The sequence below is a fragment of the Sminthopsis crassicaudata genome, chromosome 1 (genome assembly GCF_048593235.1).
Source record: "Sminthopsis crassicaudata isolate SCR6 chromosome 1, ASM4859323v1, whole genome shotgun sequence".
Taxonomy (NCBI): Eukaryota; Metazoa; Chordata; class Mammalia; order Dasyuromorphia; family Dasyuridae; genus Sminthopsis; species Sminthopsis crassicaudata.
In genome coordinates, this window is record NC_133617.1 from 65,732,633 (window position 1) to 65,752,117 (window position 19,485).

General features: G+C 46.1%; 1 protein-coding gene across 2 annotated transcripts in view; it reads right to left on the minus strand.

Moving 5' to 3' along the window:
- Positions 1 to 4,788: 4,788 nt before the first annotated feature.
- Positions 4,789 to 19,485, minus strand: part of DPP9 (dipeptidyl peptidase 9) — a 46,160-nt gene continuing 31,463 nt past the window's right edge. For both annotated transcript variants that reach the window (XM_074308291.1, XM_074308293.1), the window contains 8 exons: positions 17,844 to 17,996; positions 15,038 to 15,173; positions 14,011 to 14,156; positions 12,673 to 12,819; positions 11,357 to 11,509; positions 10,613 to 10,755; positions 8,155 to 8,266; positions 4,789 to 6,108 (listed from right to left, as the gene is read on the minus strand). In XM_074308291.1, the coding sequence (XP_074164392.1) occupies positions 6,016 to 6,108; positions 8,155 to 8,266; positions 10,613 to 10,755; positions 11,357 to 11,509; positions 12,673 to 12,819; positions 14,011 to 14,156; positions 15,038 to 15,173; positions 17,844 to 17,996 (1,083 nt within the window). In that variant the 3' untranslated portion in view covers positions 4,789 to 6,015. The remainder of the gene's footprint in view (positions 6,109 to 8,154; positions 8,267 to 10,612; positions 10,756 to 11,356; positions 11,510 to 12,672; positions 12,820 to 14,010; positions 14,157 to 15,037; positions 15,174 to 17,843; positions 17,997 to 19,485) is intronic.

Here is a 19,485-nt window from a genome sequence, read left to right on the forward strand (position 1 = left end):
GCGTCAGTGACGTCATGGCTGCGTGCGCTTGCTTGCGTGTAGCCGGAGTGCAAAGTTTCTCTTTTCCTGCCTTTGAGACGTGGGCCGCCCCGGCGTGCTGGGCCGTTCTCCCTCCGCCGGCGTCCCGAAGAGCAGGAAACGGGGGAGCGCTGAGCGTCTCCGGCTCAAAGCCGCGGCCCTGGGACAGCTTCTCCGTAGTGTTAGGTGGAGTGAATGCAGGCCGTAAAACGGAGCTCATGCCCAGAGCTTACCGTGAAGCCCCAAGCGACAGGTCCAGCAGTGAATAAGCGCCCGTTATGTGTGATCCTGGGGGAAAGGCCGGCCGTGGTCCTTGTTCTGTCCTTCAGGCACTTTGTGGCGCCGTGTGTGTTCGGGTCTCTTGCAGACTTCCGGAGTGATTCCTGGCTTCCTTCCCCAGACCCTTTGCCTGCAGTAACATTCTTGTTGGCAGGTGGAAATGACGGGGTTTCTGCCTTGGGTTGATGGGAGTCACTGAGAGTAATCATGGGAGTGAGTGACCGGGATGGTGGCCCGTGACCGTGGGGGCGGATGAGTCCTTGGGGTACATTGAGTTTGGAAGCTGGTTCTAGATGTCTGAAGGCACTCAGGGTAAGGCTAGGGCTGGGCATAGTGACCTGGGGCTGATAATTGAACGTGGGGAGGAAAGGAGCAGGGCTTTAAGTGCCCAGGGCAGAGCTCGGGACGGGGCACCCGTGGCAGCAGGGGCAGGAAAGGTTCAGAAGGAGGCAGTGCCAAAGGCTGCAGAGATGAAGGGCGAGGCCTGAGAAAAGGCCGTTAGCTTTGGCCACTAGGGACTGGGGAGAGAGGGTCCAAAACGGCACTGCAGGGTTTAGAACTGAGCAAAAGCAGGGAAATGAAACTTGTTTTCTCATTTTGAAGGGCAGGAGAGAGATAAGACGGTAGGAATGGTCAGATCTAGGGAGAATCTTGTGTGGGAGATTTGCAGATGTTTCTAGGAGTAGAGAAAGAGGCTGAGGATGTCAGAAAGGGGGCAGCAGTGAGGGAGTCTTCTGCACCTCTTCTCTGTGGTTGATTGCAGATGAGGAGAGAGAAAAGCTCTTAATGACCTATTTTTTTTTGGATGTACAAGAATTCCTTAGCTGAGAGGGTGGCTGGGGGGGGGGGTACCTTGATGACTTGAGGAAGATTGAAAAGGTTTAACTGCTGTGACGTGTTGAATATGGAACTGGTTGGGGAAGCCACGCTGAGGACCCCAGGTGAGGTGATGGAACCTGCATTTGTGTGGGCTTAGAATAATTCCATGATTTCTACAGACCCATTCTGCAGCGAAGGTGGAGGACTGTGGGAGTAATCTACAACTGAGGCTTGGCAAGGCACAACCAGTGAAAGGACAAGGGGGAGAGTGGAAGAGCCGTCAAGGAACAGGTTCTTAAAGTGCCTACTGTGTGCCAGGCACTGGGCCAAGCACCCATGCATACCCATTTGCTCCTGGGAGAGAGGTGCTGCTATCCTCTGGCACCTGGATTTGAACTTGGGTTCCTGACTGCAGGCGCAGAGCTCGGACTGGAACTACCTAGAAATTATCTTTGGATGACAGACTAGTCTGGGTTCTTGTGTCCTCCGAGCAAAGGAAGCGTTCCATGCGTTTGTTTAATCGGAGAAGCAGTTAATGGGGACTGGTTTTCGAGAGTCCTACCAGTGAAGGGGGAGAGTGAAATCTGTGTAGAATGAGGCGTATGATAGCAGGGCCCAGGGAAGGCTTTTTTGGAAGGCAGGGAAGGGAAGACCTGATCCTGTTGGTGGACAAAAGGAAAGGAGCCATTAGACAAGGAGAGCCTGAAGAGCGGGGAGTGCAGCAGGAGGCAAGGCCCAGGAAGAGGTGGGACTGGAATCCATTCCATGGACTTCCACCAGTAATTCTCTATGGCAGGCAGAGATGTAAGCGTCCTCCATGCCCACTAAGAGCTCCGATTTGAGGGCCCGGTGTAGGGAGGAGCGCTTTGGCAAGAACCAGGACAGGTCTTAGGAGAGATGGGACACTTATGGTTGGGACGGCTTTGCTTGCTCACTAAATGAGGGCATCAAAGTGGAGTGAGGGAGCTTGAGAGAGCTAGTGCTCTAGGTGGAAATAGGGAATCTCAGAGAGAAAGAGGACCGCCATTTTCACAAAACTGGGAGAGTGCCCTCCAGGCGGGGCAGGAGTCGAGGTGCTCCAAGGGCAGCATGACTCCTCTCTTCTAGAAGGCCCTTGTCTTCCCTACGCACATCCCAGTCCTCAGGCCCTTGAAGGGATCTTCAGTGAAGCCTTTTCTCTGCCTTGTCTCCCTCCTCCTACCCTACCATCCATCATACACTTACATGCGTGGGCACTTTCCAAACCAGAAAGGGAGGCGAGATCTGACAGGATGTTCATTTTGCAAAACCTTTGAAAACTTCCTGGTATAAAGTTTGCTCAGCGGAGTACCCCCACCTCCCACAGCTTAGTGTTAACCAAAAAGGACAGAGAGCCTGAATTTGAATCCTGACACTGCCTTTCAGGAACAGCCTGGAGTAAGTTCCTTTGTCTTTGGGCCCTTCCTTACCTTATGTGCAAAATGCAAGGGTTAGACTCCCAAACACACTGGAGATTTGTCATCTCATGATCCCATAACTGATGATCTCTTGGTCTAGGGTCATTGTAACTTAACCCTTTAATCTAAGCATTCAATTAAATTTAAACCTAATCTTCAATGTTTCCTCTGCATTTCTCATCTTCTTAACCTGATTGACCTCTCTTATCCACCAGTATCCTTAGAATTACTCAGGAAAGGGTCTGTCACTGAAGTGCTAGTAGGTGTCTGCATTGACGTGAAAGATAAGAAATGGAAAAGACTTGTTGGATTTGAAATCCTCTTGGGTCTCTTACAACGAAAGCACAAAAGTAAATATCTATTGTTGGAGAGGGAACAATTTTTTTAAACAAAAACTGAACCTAAATCTCAGGGGAAAAAACTAGCTCAAGGTCATATGATGAATAAAGCATTTATTAAGCGCTTGCTATGTGCAAAGCTAAGTACTGGAGATACAAATAGAAAATGAAGAGCCCCTGCCCTCAAGGAGCTTACACTCTAATGGAGGAGACAATGCATAATGGAAGTCTCAAGGAAAAGTCCCATGCTCCACAGGGTACTGCCTCAGAGCAGAGGTCAATGCCTCTTCTGTCATTTCCTCTGGTAAAAATCAGGCTGGCATTTGACATTGAGCCACTGGGCAATACCATGGATCTGGTGACAAGGGGCACTTGGTCACTAAGCTGCCATTTTCCATGATGATTGCTACTCGGACGCCGTGCTACAAGTGTTGCGGTTTCCAAGGCTGGGTTCAGGCCCTGGGCTCTTCATCAGGGACTGAGGGAGATGAGTGGGGGAGGCAGTGGTCTGACTTCTCTCCCTGGGCTTCTCCCTTCCGCCATGCTGGCTCCCCTGCCCAGGGAGTGGCAGCTGGTAGGGATGGCCGGCTCTCTCCACAGAAGTCGTTTCCTGAACAGTGGCTGGAAAGTCTGGACTGGAAGCAGGCTGAAGGATGGGTAAGAGGGAAGAGCAGAGCACGGTATGGGGGGCAGCGGCACTGCCATCCTCAGCCTTCAGATGTCTGCCTCTCTGCGGCCATTTGTCAGCAGCAGCAGCTGCTTATTATGGCCATAAGAGAGACAGACCTCTTTTCCAGTTTCTTCCCTCGAGTGGCTGGGAGGCTGGGCTGGAGGACATTTCATTTCCAAAGGTTCGCGGTCCTGGGCTGCTGTTTCCACAGGGATATAGGGAAAGAAGATGGTCAGGATGGTAGGGTACTTTGACTTCACTGAGTTAGAATCCTGTCTCAAACACTGACACAGTGAGTTAGTGATAGTGTCTCAAAACATTTGTGGGGTTCCCTTTGGAAGTTGGTTGATGTCTGGAAGACAACCGTCTCCCATCTATTGCTGTTACAACTGGTTAAGTGAAAATTTCAGTTTCAGTCAAACCCGGTTGTGGCAAATTCTTGTTATAAAACGTCTTACTAATAAACAGGTTAAACTCTATGGGCCCACAATATCCTGTGGTACCTAGGGCAGATAGCCCTAACTATAGAAGGAAAAAACCTGTAATACAGAATCATTCTTCCCTTCCTACATATTGTATCAGAAGACAAATTCAAATCCTGCTTCTGCTACTTAACCACTGTGTGATCTCAAGAGCCCTCTCTCCTCTCTCGATCTGTTTACTCATCTGTAAGATGAGAGGACTTGTGAGATCTCTTACAGGTTCACTCCTATGTGTAAGAAGCAAAGGAATAGGGAGTAAAAATTTGCCCTTCTGAAAACTTGACCAAAGGCACTGTTGGTTTGAAGGTCAGCGGGTCAGAGTTTGCAGATGGAGGCAGCAAATCCTCCAGATAGCACACATTCACCCCATCTAGGTAGGCGGTACTCTCTCTAACAAGAGGAGGAATCTGTTCTCTTGCAAAAGCAGCATGCACAGTGAATCAGGAGACAGGCCTCTCTCTAGCATGGAAATCAACACCTGTCCCCAACAAGTCACAGTTCGTGGGGTTTCAAGCCTGAAAGAATCTTTGCACCATTGAGTCCAGCCCCCTCGTTCCAGGGAGACAGAAGTGAAGACTTAGAGAGTGGAGTCCCAGGATCATGGAGGAAATCATCTAATTTCCAGTTCTTTCCTTCCTCCCAGTTTGGCAAGGGCTCCCAAACCTGCTCACACATACCCCACTCCTTCCAGTTACATTGAGAGGCCTGACCCGCCTCAAAGAACACTCCACCAGATGCTAGGCTGCTATTTGTAATATTTTTAATGAGTTGCTATGTCTTACACTCATAATTATAAAAGAATAAGAATCCACAAAAATATTTTCTTTTCATAATACGCACTTAAAATACTCGGGCAAAGTAGATGTGGTTCGTTTACTTTTCTTTAACGCCCCTGGCGGAACTCTGGCTGGGAAGGAAGTTGGGGAAGGGATTACCCTGAGGTGGGATGGTTCTAATTCCCAACCCCGGACGCGTGATTCACGTGAGCTAAGTGAACAGAGATGCATTGCAGGAGAGATGGCGAGGGAAAACAGTCACTGACCTGCAGAGAACTGAAGCACAGCAAATATTTCAGTGCATGCCTGAAAGCTCAGGGGGGTGTTGGGAAGGGGGGGGAGGAGGAGAGGCTGATGGAGAACCAGAGAGTTAACAGGACAAGAAACATAAATATTCATTTCATCTCATCTAGGAGAAAATCCTGAATGACACTCCTGCAGCCCCTGGATAGATGACCCATCCAGAGGCTAGCATACCTGCTACCACTGTTCTGCCCATTCTGGGGAACAGGAGAAGAGCATGTGCTCTGAGCCATCCAAACAGCCCCTGGTAGCTGGGCCATCCCTTCAAACAGCCCAGGATAGAGCTCTCAGGCTGCCCAGTCATATGTCAAAGCTCCAATCATAAAGAAACCCAAGTATGGAGGAGGAAAGACCACGTGCCTTAGGTCCCTGATGTTTGCTCCTATGCTCTGGTTTGTTTCTGGGGACCAGAAGCAGGTGACCTGTCTGGAAGCCATAGCCTCCCGGCTTAAGGCAGCTTTCCTAATTCGCTCATCTCGGCTCTGGGTGCTCCTCCCCCATCCTCACCTAACCAGGACAAACTCCAGCTGCTTCAAGGCCCTTCATCCCATTCCCTACCAGCCAGCCACAAAATAGGTAGGAGGAAGATGCAGAAAGGGAGTCTTGGTGGACACTGGCCACTATCTTTTAGTCCTGGGATCAAAGAAGTGGGAGCCAAAATAGAGGGACATTAAAAAAAATGACAAGCATCAGCTGGCAATGGAGAGCAATTCCACAGGGATGAGTCAAGGGAGGAGGCACCATTCCAAGCATCGTTGGCCCCTTCCCCATGCTCAGGCCAGGCGATGGGGAGCCAGGAGGTGGGCCGTTGGCCATTTGTGCTCTGGATAAGAAGGCTATTAGGGGTCAGAGGTGAGCTGTCAGTGTTCCATGGGTCTGGCCAAGACCGTGTGCTCAGAGGTATTCTTGTAGAAAGTGCAGCAGTGTGATTTCGTAGTGCTCTCCTGACTCGGGGCAGCGAATACTGTGTCTCTCATTGGGGTAGATCTGTGTGGGAGACAGAAGGAGCTCATTACTGGACTTGCTTCTATTTGTCTCCTGATGCCAACCTGACACAGGGATGACAGAGAAGAGAGCTCTCCCCAATTACCTCAGCCTTGCTCCCCACCCCGAGAAACCACTCGGCCCAGGATACCATCCTACTTTCTTCAAGACCCTTCTTAAAGGCTTGCAGCCCAAGAGCCAGATTCTTATAATCCTCTACTCTCCCCAGAATCTGGGGATTTGGGTATCACTGTGAGTAGGGAAGCTGATAAGTAAATCTACACTAAAGTGTAAATGACTCAAAATTAGCTCCAAAGGAGAATGAACCACCTCAGAAGGAAAGGGATTCTCCCAGGGCAATAGATCCTCAAGCAAAAACTAGATGACCATTCTTTGAAGGCAAGTGGCCACTATGGTCCCTCCCAACAGTGAGATTCTGTGATGAATAAATACTTCCTGCAGCCATCTCTCTTAAGAAATGAATCTCAAATGGTAGAATTTCAGTCCTTGGACAGACATACTCTTTGTAAGGAGAAAGAAGAAAAGGGGGATTTCTTGGGCAGGGTTGTCATCCTGGCACACCTCAAGTCACACTATGAGCAACAGGGAGGTGCAGGGGTCAGAGAATTGGAGCTCACTACTTGCCAGCAGTGTGATATTGGGCAAGCCCCCTAATCTGTCTAAACTTCTGTTCCCTCACTTACTAAGTGGAATAAATGACTGGCCATTGCTCCCTTGTGATCTTATGAGAATTGAATGAAAGAACGAGCACAGAAGAGTTCCGTAACAAGAAAAAAACAACAAAAATATAAATAATCCACTCCTCAACATTGGGCACAAGTTCTGCCTATAGGGGAATATGATGATTTCCAAGCATTCTCAGTCATGCTAATGGAGATGCCAGCAGGTGAGTGTGAGGTGAGTGGTTGTATCCACTCAACCCAAAGGACACAGGAGGTATAGCTTTCTTTCATCTACTTACCTAAAAAAAAGCTTTTATTTTTTTTTTTAATTCACAAATTAAATTTTAAAAATTTACTCTATAAATCTTATGAGCATTTTATCAATGGGAACTGTTGTTATTTTTCATACTGTGAGTGGGTGGAGCCCTTTTTCAAGAACAGGATAAGTAGGTGATGCTAACTACCAGGCACAATTCCCCTGAAAGAATGGCTATAGTATAAGAACCTGGTAGAGGCTGAAGGGGCACAGGAGATGGGAGGGGAAGGGAAAGGCAAACAGGACAAAAGGAAGGAAGAAAAACCCAGGGATAGGCTCCCCTACCATTTTCTCTCTAAGGAGCAAGTGACCCCTACTTTAAAATATCTCTAACAACACCAGAACCCATTCTGATAAAGGTTTGCCCATACTCAAGTCTCCATTTAAAATGCAAATGCCGTAACCTCCCTTATCATTTGCAGAGAAAGGAGTACGGCTAGGAAACAAACTGAATCCCCAATTCAGGATGGGATTCTCTGCAATCCTGATTCAAACTCCCACTATCCCAGATTTTTTTTTTTTTTTTTTTAAGATAAATCCCTTGATCGCCCTCAATAGTTCCTATAAAACTGGCTATCTCTATGGCCACTTGGCCTCTCTAGGGCTTAGCTTTCTCATAAATAAAATGGGGGTGTATTCCCCCCTCCAGAGCTAATCTAAAAGCCATTCAGAAATGGCAGCCTGCCCTGATAGAGTCCCTACCTTACCCACCCCTACCAAGCTGTCCTTGCCCAGTCCCAAGGTCAGAGGATTTAGAGTTGGAAGGCCTTTAAGAAATGACCTCATCTGGACTTGCTGATGGATACCCAAAGTTGGAGCCCTCCCCTCTGGGCCCAAGTCGCTGTCTCTTGGGCACAGCACTTTGAACCTGTGGGCTACACATGGTCCTCATCTGTAAAATAAGAGGCTAAGAACAAAGACCTTCCATTGGCCCTTTGACCTCTGACACCCTATGATATACTGAGTGAGCTGTGGCTCCCAGACATGGTCCCAGCTCTACCTAGGAGCCTTCCAGAAAGATGGTGGAAATGCTCACCAGACCACACCCACCTGCAACTGGTAAGGTTTTCCAGCCCGGATTAGCTGGGAAACGAGGAAGTTTGTGTGGAAAAAGTGCACATTTTCATCCAGGAAACCATGGAGAATCAACAAGCGATTTGGCCTGAAAAAGAAGGTGTGGATGAGAACTTCTGGACAAGAGGCCAGAACAAAGTACTTACCTTGGGATTAGACGCCAAGTCTCTCTTCCTAGCCAACCCCAGAAGTGGAGGCACATGAAGCACATTTTATTAGTGTGTACACCCAGGGAATTAAAAAAATTAGTTTTAAGGCAAATATTTATCAAATACTGTATCATAAAGATATCTTTGTCAAACTAAAAAAGCCTCAAACTCAATTTTAAAAATTTATCTAAAACTTACTTTTAAAATTCAGACTTTTAACAATGAGATAAAAATACCAAACTTTTTTTTTTTTTTTTTTTTTTGAGAAATTAGGGTACACACCCAAGCACCAATTGGCAGAGCCTGTCCTGGATACATGTTTATGCCCAGAAACTAAGGATTTCTCTCCTTAGTACCACCAGGAATGCAGTCCTCCATATGCCAGGTCTTTGGGAACATTAGTGTTGATGATCAAGAAGTGTTTACAAAAGAGGTACAAATTCAGCAATTTGGTGATTCAAGATAATTCCATTAGATTTGGGATGGAAAATGCCAGTCACATCCAGAAAGAGAATTATGGAAACTGAATGTGAATTAAAGCACACTGTTTTCACCTAGTTTGTTTCCTTTTTGCCCATGTTTTTTGTTTTCCTTTTGGTCTGATTTTTTCTTTCACAACATGACAAATATAGAAATATGTTTGAAATGTTATATATATATATATATATATATATATATATATATATATATATATATATATATATATACATATATATGTGTATATATACGTATATATGTGTATATATACGTATATATATACATATATATACGTATATATATACATATATATACGTATATATACACATATATATGTATATATATACATATATATATAAAATATATGTATAACCTATATCAGATTGCTTGGGGAGGGAGGAGGTAAAAAAGAGGAAGAAAAAATGTGGCACTCAAAATCTTAAAAAAAAAAAAAAATCAATGTTGGAAACTACATGTAATTGGAAAATTACATATTACATGTAATTGGAAAAATAAAATACTACTGAGAAAAAAAAGAGTTAGCAAAGAGAACAATCAGGAAGAGAAACCAGTTACTGATCTAATAAAACAGGAATAAATGACCATCATGTAAGTGCCCAAACACAAGGAAGGAAGTTCTGATGAAAACATGCATGTGAGAATATAATGAGGATTTAATATGTAACATGAGTGCTGTAGGAGCCAGGAGACCCCAGGCTCCTATGCCCATTCTGACACTTAGTGTGTGATTCAGTGACAGGCAAAGCACTGACTTTCCTATGTCTGAGATTCCTCATCTGCAAAATGGGAGGTAAGGCAGCAGAGTATCAAAAAGAGAGCTGGCTCTACAGTGGGAAGGACTGGGGCTTTTTTATACAGAATTTAATACTGACTCTCTGTGTGGCCTGGGGCAAGACTCAATGCCCTAAACACTCTCCAAGACCACATGCTTCAGGCAAGCTGCCCATTAGCATTTCTACACCAGGAATTCTTCCTATGAATCTACAGGTTTTGCTCCTCTCAAAATGGAAATACTGCCATCTCCTTGACTATCTTACAGGGCCGTTAGGAGAAAAATCACCAAATGATGCCAAGATAATTTATAGTTCTAATTATTAATGGGTATTTACTGGCCACTAGCTTTATGATATACAATGCTCCACAACAGTCAGAGGTAATATAGTCCAACAGTCTCATTTTACAGATAAGGAAACTGAGGCCCAGAGAATGAGAGGAGGACAAAGGTGGGCAGAGGGGGTGAAGAGCCACACGAGGGGTAGATACTGGGAACTCTGGGAGGCTGAAATCACTTAAGCCTGAAGGACAGGGATAGTGAGGAACAGGAAAGGCTTTAAGGAGAGAGGCATTTTGAACCATGTTCTACAGCACTATGTTGATAGATGGTACTGAGGTGGAAAGAGAGTGGGAGATCAGGGGTGCACATTTTAGTCAGTGAGCCTAGCATGACTAAAAGCCCATAATTATTTTGAAAAAACAGTAACCCAGCCAGGAGGGGCTAAGGCAGAAAGTCTGTGCAGATCTGGGGCTCTTCACCAGGGCTTGGGAACTTGCTTTTAAAGCATTGTAAGTGTGTTTTTAGACAAATGGTTTCTTTTGTAATGCTGTTTTTTATTTTCTGCATTTAAAAACTTGATTCTAAGAAGTCCATAGGCTTCATTAGACTGCCAAAGGATCCAGAACCCCCCAAAATTAAGGACTCTGCTTAGAAGTGCAGTGGAGGAAAAGCAACACAAGTGGTAGTGGTGTCCCATTATCCAGAATTCTAAGGGGTCTTTTAAGCCACTTACTCATTAGGCAATTTCTCCACGTGCAATGCCACAGAGCCTGCCTCATAACCCTGCTGGTTGTTCTCTGGGACATCCATGTACCGCTCTGTATATCCAGTATCATAAGCCATCCACACTGTGACTGGGGCACCCGCAATGGCAACCTGGCAAACAAGAGATGGGGAAGGACACAAGAAGCTAAGGTCATCCAAACCCAGCACACCAGACAACCTGTTGGCCCTTACTCTAAGCTCAGAGAACCAAAGGAATAGAATTTTCATAAACTGACTACTGGGTCCTTTGTGCACATCAGTGGGCCGGTGGGGAGGAAGATGGGGGCCCTTAGATAGTTGGCTTTTGAGGCCCTCCCAGCAGTCAAATCCTCACTATTTAATTCTTTTGTTTGCCTTGTTCTCATCCCCCAACCCCAGCCACCTCCATAGGCCTAATGACCCCTCACCCAACTCTCCACACCATTCCCCACCTCTGCCCATCTGAGGCCGGAGTCCCGGGTTCAGCTTTAAACACAAAGTTGCTGATGGGTTTTGTGAAGCCGGATGCGGTTCGTGGATCAGCAGTGGAGGGCAATGAGGAAAGAGGGCTCTTCCCCATAATACTGCTGCAGGGAGAAACAGCCAAGTAGCACGACCACCTCGCTGGCACGGGAGCTGCCCACGTTCCGTCCCCAGCACACTGAGTTCACGCACAGCAGTACAGAAGGGCAGGCCAAAGCAGGGCCCAGAACCAGCCTTGGGGGGCACTCACCTTGAACACATGGGGCTTGTGAATCAGCCCCATGAGGGACAGGAAACCCCCATAAGACCAGCCATGGATGGCGACGCGATTCAGGTCGACGAACCCATACTTCTCAGCCACAAAATGTAAACCTTCCACCTGGTCCTCTATTTCTACCTGACCCTGGGGAGCAGAGAAAGAAGACTCAGGAGACCTGTTTTAGCTAGCTGGCCAAGGTGACTGAATGGACATGGATCCTTGGAACCAGCTAGACAAATCGCCAACAGGCGCAGGGACTTTCCTGCAGTCAGGTCAGGTCAAGTCTGATCCTTCTCCAGAAGCTTCCTTTACAATTTGGGGCAGTAGGAATGAGGCTGGATTTAGGGTAGTGAATTCTTTGTTCAAATCCTGACTTTACGGCTTCCCAGCTGTGTGGACTTGGACTGCTTAACATAACCTGAGCTTCAATATCCTGATCTCTAAAATGAGTAAACTGAACACTTTCCAGGCTGACCTCCCAGGATTGTCTTCAGGTTCAAGAGACACAATGTGCTCTGTAGTCCAAAAGTGCTATCCAGCAGCAAGAAGACAGAGACCATGTAGTTCAACCTCTCTATCTGACGAAAGAGGAGACTGAAACCAAGAAGGTGGTGCTTATGAGCCCAGGACTATGTGGAAGCCAGGAGGTAGTAAAGCCACAATTCTGCTGCAGGCCTTCTAACTCCAAACCCTGGTCCTAAGAATGATAAGTTTTCATTTGTCCCTTTCTTTTTGACTGCCTTGAGCTTTTATTGGCCGCATTAGTCATCTGAGTCCCTGATGACATTCAGTCTTAGAGTGCTAATATTTCTATGTTTTAATTGCCTCTCTTTAACTAGAACATGAGCTCAGGGCAGGGACTTTACTTTCACATCAATAACAGTGTCTGGTACAGGGCAGCTATTCATTTAAGTGATAGGTTTTGTTGTTCTATTTTCTGCAAGAAGCCTTTCCCAATCTCCCTTTAATGTTAGTGCCTTCCCTCTGGGATCACCCTGACATTAACATTTACACAGATCCACATAACTGTACTGTTTGTATTCTGTCTCCCACTTATTAGAATGGGAACTCCTTGTGGGCCGATTCTGATTTTGCTTCTCAGTGCTCTGTACAATGCTTGACACACAGTAAGCATTTAATAATTAATTGTTGACTTTTTAAATTAAGAAATGCTATATAGGGTCCAGGCAGAATTGCAACTAGCTTCTGACAGTATGTTGGGAAAGTTCCAGTTCTCTTCCCTAGATAGTGTCCCCAGAGAAACCCACCATGAGCCTATTGCTCACAGACTTTAAAAAAATGTTTACCATTTGGTTTTTAAGCGCTCCTTCAAATTGGAGTCCTCGCTGACAAGAGCCTCGGCCATCGATCACCACCACAGCATAACCAAGAGATGCTAATGTGTTGAGTCTCAAATATTTAATGCCTTTGAAAGAGTTGTTAACTAGTTGTACCTGTAGTGTGGCAGAGAAGGAACACAAATAGACCATCATGATATGTTTTAGGCTGTTGGCTGAGGGGAATCTAGGAAACCATAAAAATCAACAGATCCCTTTCTCTTTCTAATGGAGTTCTGGTACATTCTTAACCAAGATGGTCACATCCTGACTGTGGACCCATTTCTCCAACGTACATCTTTCATTACCTCAAGGTGCTTCAAGTACACCCTCTGAGCACGCCTTCAACCTCTGGGCCTTACCCTTGCTATTGCTCTTTGACACAAATCTCTGAATGCCCCTTCTCCTCTTCTCCATCTAGACATTCAGAAAATAACCTTGGGCGCCATGTAGTCTCTGAATCTTTCATTCAGTTCAGAGAGGCTAGGTGTTCTGGCCAAGACTCCACAACTAGTAAGGGGTCGAATCAGAGCCCAAGTCTGGGATCTGGCTCTTCTTTATATTAAGTTACCTCCCACCAAAGCCCAAGTAGATGGAGTTCTACCTCCTCTATGAAGTATTTCTGGACCCAGCCTTTAGCTGTAATTCTCTCCTGTTGTCATACTATCTTGACTTTTATTATAATCCTCATTTGTTCACTGTCTTTTTGTCTTGTACTGCATCAATATGAAAGTCAGTAAGCCAAGACGCTATCTGAAAGTGCTCCCAATTCTGATCCCATAGCCTGCTCCCTGCGCCTTAGGCTTTATCAGTGACCAAACAAAGAACATTCCCACTGTCAATGGCCTGCTTCAGAGCACACAGCCATCATGAGATCTGTACTCAAGTCTTCCAGAGTTTATGTATTACCTTCGTTTACTGAATGATTTAATTTTAATTATTTTTCTTTTCCCACACCTCACAGAGCAAAGACTCTTTCCCCTAATACACTGAGGATCTAGTATGATGATTGATGTACATGCCATATGCTACCAAGCCTGCCCCCTTGGCAGGCAGACTCTAAGGACAAGGGCCATGTGTTATTTACTGCTGCCTCCTCTTTCCCCAGAGTCAAACACTAGGCTCTGAATGAACAGGATATCTAACAAATGCTGACCCAGCATTTGCAGAATGAAATTCTAGCCTGCCAGGCAGACAATGCCCACTTTACTCCGTCTGGGAGCCTATGGCCACCACCTGGCTCAAGTCCCAAGGGTCAGGAGAGGAAAGCCAAGGATGAAAGGGCCTGAGGTCAAGCTCCATACTGACCTGAGGTCCTCCGTATACAAAGAGCACCGTGGGATGTTTTTTTCCAGGCTGGACGTTGTGGGGTTTGTAGATCATGCCGTACAGCTCCACATCAGACTGCGTATGGAAGTGAAAGATTTCAGGAGGCACATAATCTGGGGGGCAGCCTGAAAAGCACAGAGCAGGCAGCTCAGTGATTGCCTTCAGCCTCGGGAAGCAGATGCAGTCCCATGTTCTGAGGGCCAAAGTTGTGCAGCTTACCCTTCGTCACACTCAGCTTACGCTAACCCCAAACCATTCACTTTGTGAGGGGACTGAGACACAGAGCACAGAACGTCAGGTCAGGAAAGAATCTGAGCATACAGAAAGTCAGAGCTAAAAGGGACTTCAGAGGATGCAGAACTGAGAACATCCAGAGTAGAAGGGACCCACAGACATCAGCTAATCTGACACTCTCATTTCACAGAGGAAAAAAGTGAAGGGAGAAGAGAGGGAAGAGAGAGAAGTCAGTGGCAGGGCTGGAACACAAACCCAGGGCATCCCGCTTTCACCCAGTGCTCTTGTCTATCTAGTCTAGTCTAGAACCCCTCTGGTAACCTAGTTCACAGAGAACATAAGAATATCAGGGTTGGGAGGGACCTCAAAGGTCATCTGATCTACTTCCCTTCCTTCATGGAAGAAAGGAGGAATGTGAGGTCCCAAGAAGTTATTTGGCCAAGGTCACACAGTCGCAAAGTCACAGAGGGGGACAAAGCTGAGGTGCTAAGTGCTCAGTACAATGCCTGGTATACAGTAGGCACTTAATCAATGCTAAATGACTGATTGATTCAGAGACCTAGATTTCTAGGCCAGGTTCTTTCCACTGCTCCAGGCTCAGGCAGCAGTTAAAGACTTACAAAGCCCTCCCCCCCTTTTCCCTTAGGAGCTCTGTTCTGAAGTAGCAAAACTGAGTCACAAAGGAAGAGGAGCAGGGGAAGCCCTGTCTCAGCCCGCTGACTTGGGGGGATTTGCATTGTCACAGCTTGGGGGGGAGCCTCCCGGTACTCACTGGCTGCCTCCATCATGCTGGCCCAGAACTTGGGCTGTCTGTGCAGGGGATCATCGTCAGAACCGCTCAGCTTGTAGACGTGCACGCAGGGTGGGGTGCTGACATTGCTGTAGTGGCTGATGAACATGTCAAAGTTCTACAGGCCAGAAAGAGAACAAGGGCGTTTTAGGAAGGCCGGCTCAGCTCTTCTCTCTGGAGGGCTCAAAGGCCCCTTTCTAGAAGCAGCAAGGTCTGCTCTGAGAGACTTCTAGCTTCCTCCTTTCCAGCTCTGACTGAACTCACATCAGCCCTTTCCCCTCCCTCAGTGCCTTGGTTTCCTCCTTGAGAAGGAGTTCTCAATCCATCCAGCAGCCACCATTTATTTGTCTCTACTCCTATGCTGAACAAAAGGAGAGCAGTCCCTTATTATTATCAGTCACAATACCACCAACAGCTTCTGTTCATAGAGCACATTAAGATGACAGGAGGGACAACAATTACTCTCTGTATTCTAGAAATAGGAAAGCAAAACCCGGCTGATGACCTGCTGCCCAAGGCTAAGAAGGATTCAGTCAACAGACTTTTACCCAACACTTATTCTGTTGCCAGACAGATGAGAGAAATATAAAGGCAAAATCACAACCCTGGCCTTTGAGGGTCTGCCAATCTCATGGAGGAGGCAACCTGCACAGACTTCTACACATGACACACATGGGGGCAGGGTTAAGTAGGAGATCAGAGGGGAGAGGGCATGGAATTGGAAGCTGGGGGGCCAGAAGGCAGAGATCAGGAGGGAGGGCATCCCGGCCTGGGAGATGGCCAGGGAAGAGACCCCTTGGAAGACGGGCTGCTATGTGGCAGTGCTGCACAGGGGGATCCCATGGCCCCCAACGGTAAACTAGGTAGGGAAGGGCCCAAGGTGTAAAAGCTTTTAAATACCAAACAGAACATAATATCTGAGCCTAGAGATAATGTGGACTTTATTTAGAAGAGCAAGGAATGCGAGCTAGTCAAGGATGTACTGGAGCAGGAAGACCAACCAGAGAGGCCGACTTGCAAGGCAAGGAGGGCCTTCTCAGCGGGGACCACCTCGTGACGCTCTGGACACCAAGGCCTAGAAACAGGCCGGCTGCGGGGCAGAATGGAGGGGGAGCACTCTGAGCCTGTTAGTCAGGGGGACTGGCAAGCTCAGGAGAAGGAAAGCTTTGGGAGGGAAGAAGGAGTCTGCTGTGCACATGTTTAATTTGAGGTGCCTATGGGGAATCTGGATAAAAATGCCCCAAAGAAAGCTGGTGATGGGAGACTAAGGAGATGGCAGGGCTGTGCACACCAATTTGGGAATCATCTACATAGAGATAATAATTAATCTCACAAGATCAGATGAGATCAGGAAAGGGGGAGGACAAAGCCGTGGGGACACTGGCAGCAGGAATGATGTGGCTGAGGATCCAGCAAAGGAAACCGAGAAGGAATGGGCAGACTCATAGGAGAACCAGGAGAAAGAAGGATTAAGAAACCATAGAGAGAAAGAGGATCCAGGATAAGAAGGTGATCAAAAGCTGCAGAAAGTCAAGCAGGATGAGGACTGAGAAGAAGCATCTGGCAATAAGACCTCTTGGAGAAGGGTGTTTCTGTGGCAAGAGGACCCGGGCTGCCAGATTTTTGGCCTCATGTTGTTTCCACCTCACTCCCAGGGCTGAACGTGGAGTCATGGGCTAGAGCAGAAACAAGCCAGCCTTGGAGGTCTCCTGATACCCGCGAATGCTGAGCACAGCCTCCCAAGAACTGGTGGGAGTTTCAGAGTGGTTCCTCAGACCCACCATGAGCCTCTCTGAGAGGAGTTCAAAAAGCCGCCAGGAGGAGCCCTGCGGTTTTATCTTGGCTCTATCATTAATTTTCTGCAAGACTCCAGATCAATCTCTCATCTTTTTGGGCCTCCCTATCTCCTTCATTAATAAGGTGCAGACAATGATCCCTGCCTTTATTATCCCACAAGGTTATTGTGAGGAACAACTCAGAAGCTGTGCTGCTGGGGGTGACACATAGGGGGCCTGTGTCCCTAGCTGGGAAACTAGGCACATAAAACACTCCATGACATAATCTATCATTAACTATCCTATTGAACTTTTAGAAGAAATACCTCAAATAAGACTCAGGACCCTTTGTTTCTTTCCAACCTCTTCCAAAAACAATCCCAATAAAATGGATCTTTTCACAATTACCAATAGTTTGTATCTCTGTAGTCTTTTCATGCTTGTCAATAGATGGTGAGTGCTTGTGGTCAGAGGGCCCGAAAGCCAAGGCCTTAGGTTTGATTCCCTCTAAGACCCTCCCAGAGGTAAGAACTCAATCTACAACCCACCAGAGAGGCAGCACAGGAGAGGAAACAGAAGACAGGTTTTGGAGGCAAAAGGCCTGGGCCTGAATTCAGCTTTGCTGGGCACTGAAATCACTCTCCATTCTGAAGCTCCCTTTGTCCTTTGTAAAATGAGTCTTGATGGGACAGTGTCAGATCCCTTCTAGCTTCATACATAGACATGTGCTATTGACCCTAAAGGTGCCCAGGAGAGAAAGTAGAGATGGGGCCTATCAGAAGTGTTCCTGCCCAAATGCTCACCTGACTCTTGTGTGTTGTGTGCCAATAACATCACACTTTGACTCACCTTACAAAACACTAGCTAGCCTGAGAAGGTAGTGACTATATCATGGGCATGTGTCTAGTGTGTGTGCTGAGGATGGGGCTTTAGGTGATGGGGGACCCACTAGTTGCCTGGAAGCTGGGGCCCTAAGTGATGGAGGTCACACTGGATGGCGTGAGCAGGCTGACCTGGCTCATGGAGCAGCTGTGTGAGAAGCCCGGCGTGGTAAGTCTCACAATCTCACCAGAAGACTCATAACTGACCACGTAGAGATGGTGTTCCAGGGGGGTGTCCTTGGTGGCCTGGAAATATACCAGCTTGGTCTCCTCATTCACCCATATCTGCAATTAGAAAATGAACACCATGCCCTCAGGAAAAGAGCAGCCTTTATCACCTGATAAATCTCTCCACTGTTGGCAAGAACCATTCTACATAGTAAAGCATAATGGGAAAGTCAACTTAATAGACACTTATGGAGCTCCTATCGTGTGTTGGGGATTGTGCTGGGGGTGAAGGAAAGATTCTAAGTTCCAAGAAATTTTTTTTTAAAGTTCCTGCTCAGCACAAACAAAATTAACACATGTAGATTAAGAAAGAAGTTGACAAAATGGGAAAAATCTTTGTATCAAATTTCTCAGATAAGAGTTATATTTAAGATATGAACAACTAACAGATATAGACATGTAGATATCTATCTATGGGCAAAGGATATGAATAAAAATCTCCTCCTCAAAAGAAAAATTGTAAACTATTAACAATCATATAAAATAATTTTTCAACTATCAATAACAAAAGGAAAGCAAATCAAAACAACCTTTAAGTTTCACCTCACACCCAGTAAATTGGAAAAAAGGACAAAAGATAGGAATGGTTAACTTTGGAGAAATTACAGAAAGATAAAGTATTACTGATGGAGCTGTACATGAATTAGTACAACTGTTTAAGAAAAAAAAATTGGAATTATATAACCAATGTAAACATACCCTTTGATGCAAAGATTTCATTACTAGGCATATATGGCTCAAGAAGAGGTCATTAATAAAAAATAAGTCCCCATACATACCAAAATATTTACTGCAGCACTTTCTGCTATAGCAAAGAACTAGAAATTAAGTAGATGCCCATCAAATGGAAAATGGCTAAACAAATTATGGTAAATGAATGTAATAAAATATGACCATACTGTAAGATAAGACATAAACTCTCCTGACCTCAGACTCGTGGTCAGGAAAAGGGGGAAATCAGAACCCTGGCCTAGCCTTTTTTTTCAAGGACACCCTTCTAACTGAGAATCTAGGATGGGCAGCAGATCTAACTGTAGATTGGTTCCTACACAGCCAACCAAAGTCTAATAGCAAGATCCATCCCCGAGAGAGATTCCCAGGCAGGAAGGACTATGAACAAAGCCCCAATCAGAGGACATGCTTTTTTTTGAGTGCTGACTCTGATGCCTTAACACTTTCTAGTATGACATTGCAGAAGTCACATGACATTCCTGATTCTCAGTTTCCCTCTCTGCAAAAACAGATGATACTTTCACTGCCTACCCCAGAAAATTGCTGAGGAAAATACCTTGTAAACCTTAAAAGTGCTATAGAAATGGAAGTATTATTAAGGATCAGGTCAGTGACAAATGGCCCATTTCTAATGAAGAGACTATGATCAACATGGAAGAAATATGAAATCAGATTCTCAGAAGGGAAATTCAAAGGGTCAATCAAATGATAACAAAACACTACTCAAAGTCCAAGATGGGAAGTTCACAAGATTCACTCTGTAACAGAGTCTTTAGCTGCCTCTAATTGAAAATCCCAAGGTGAATGAGTAACC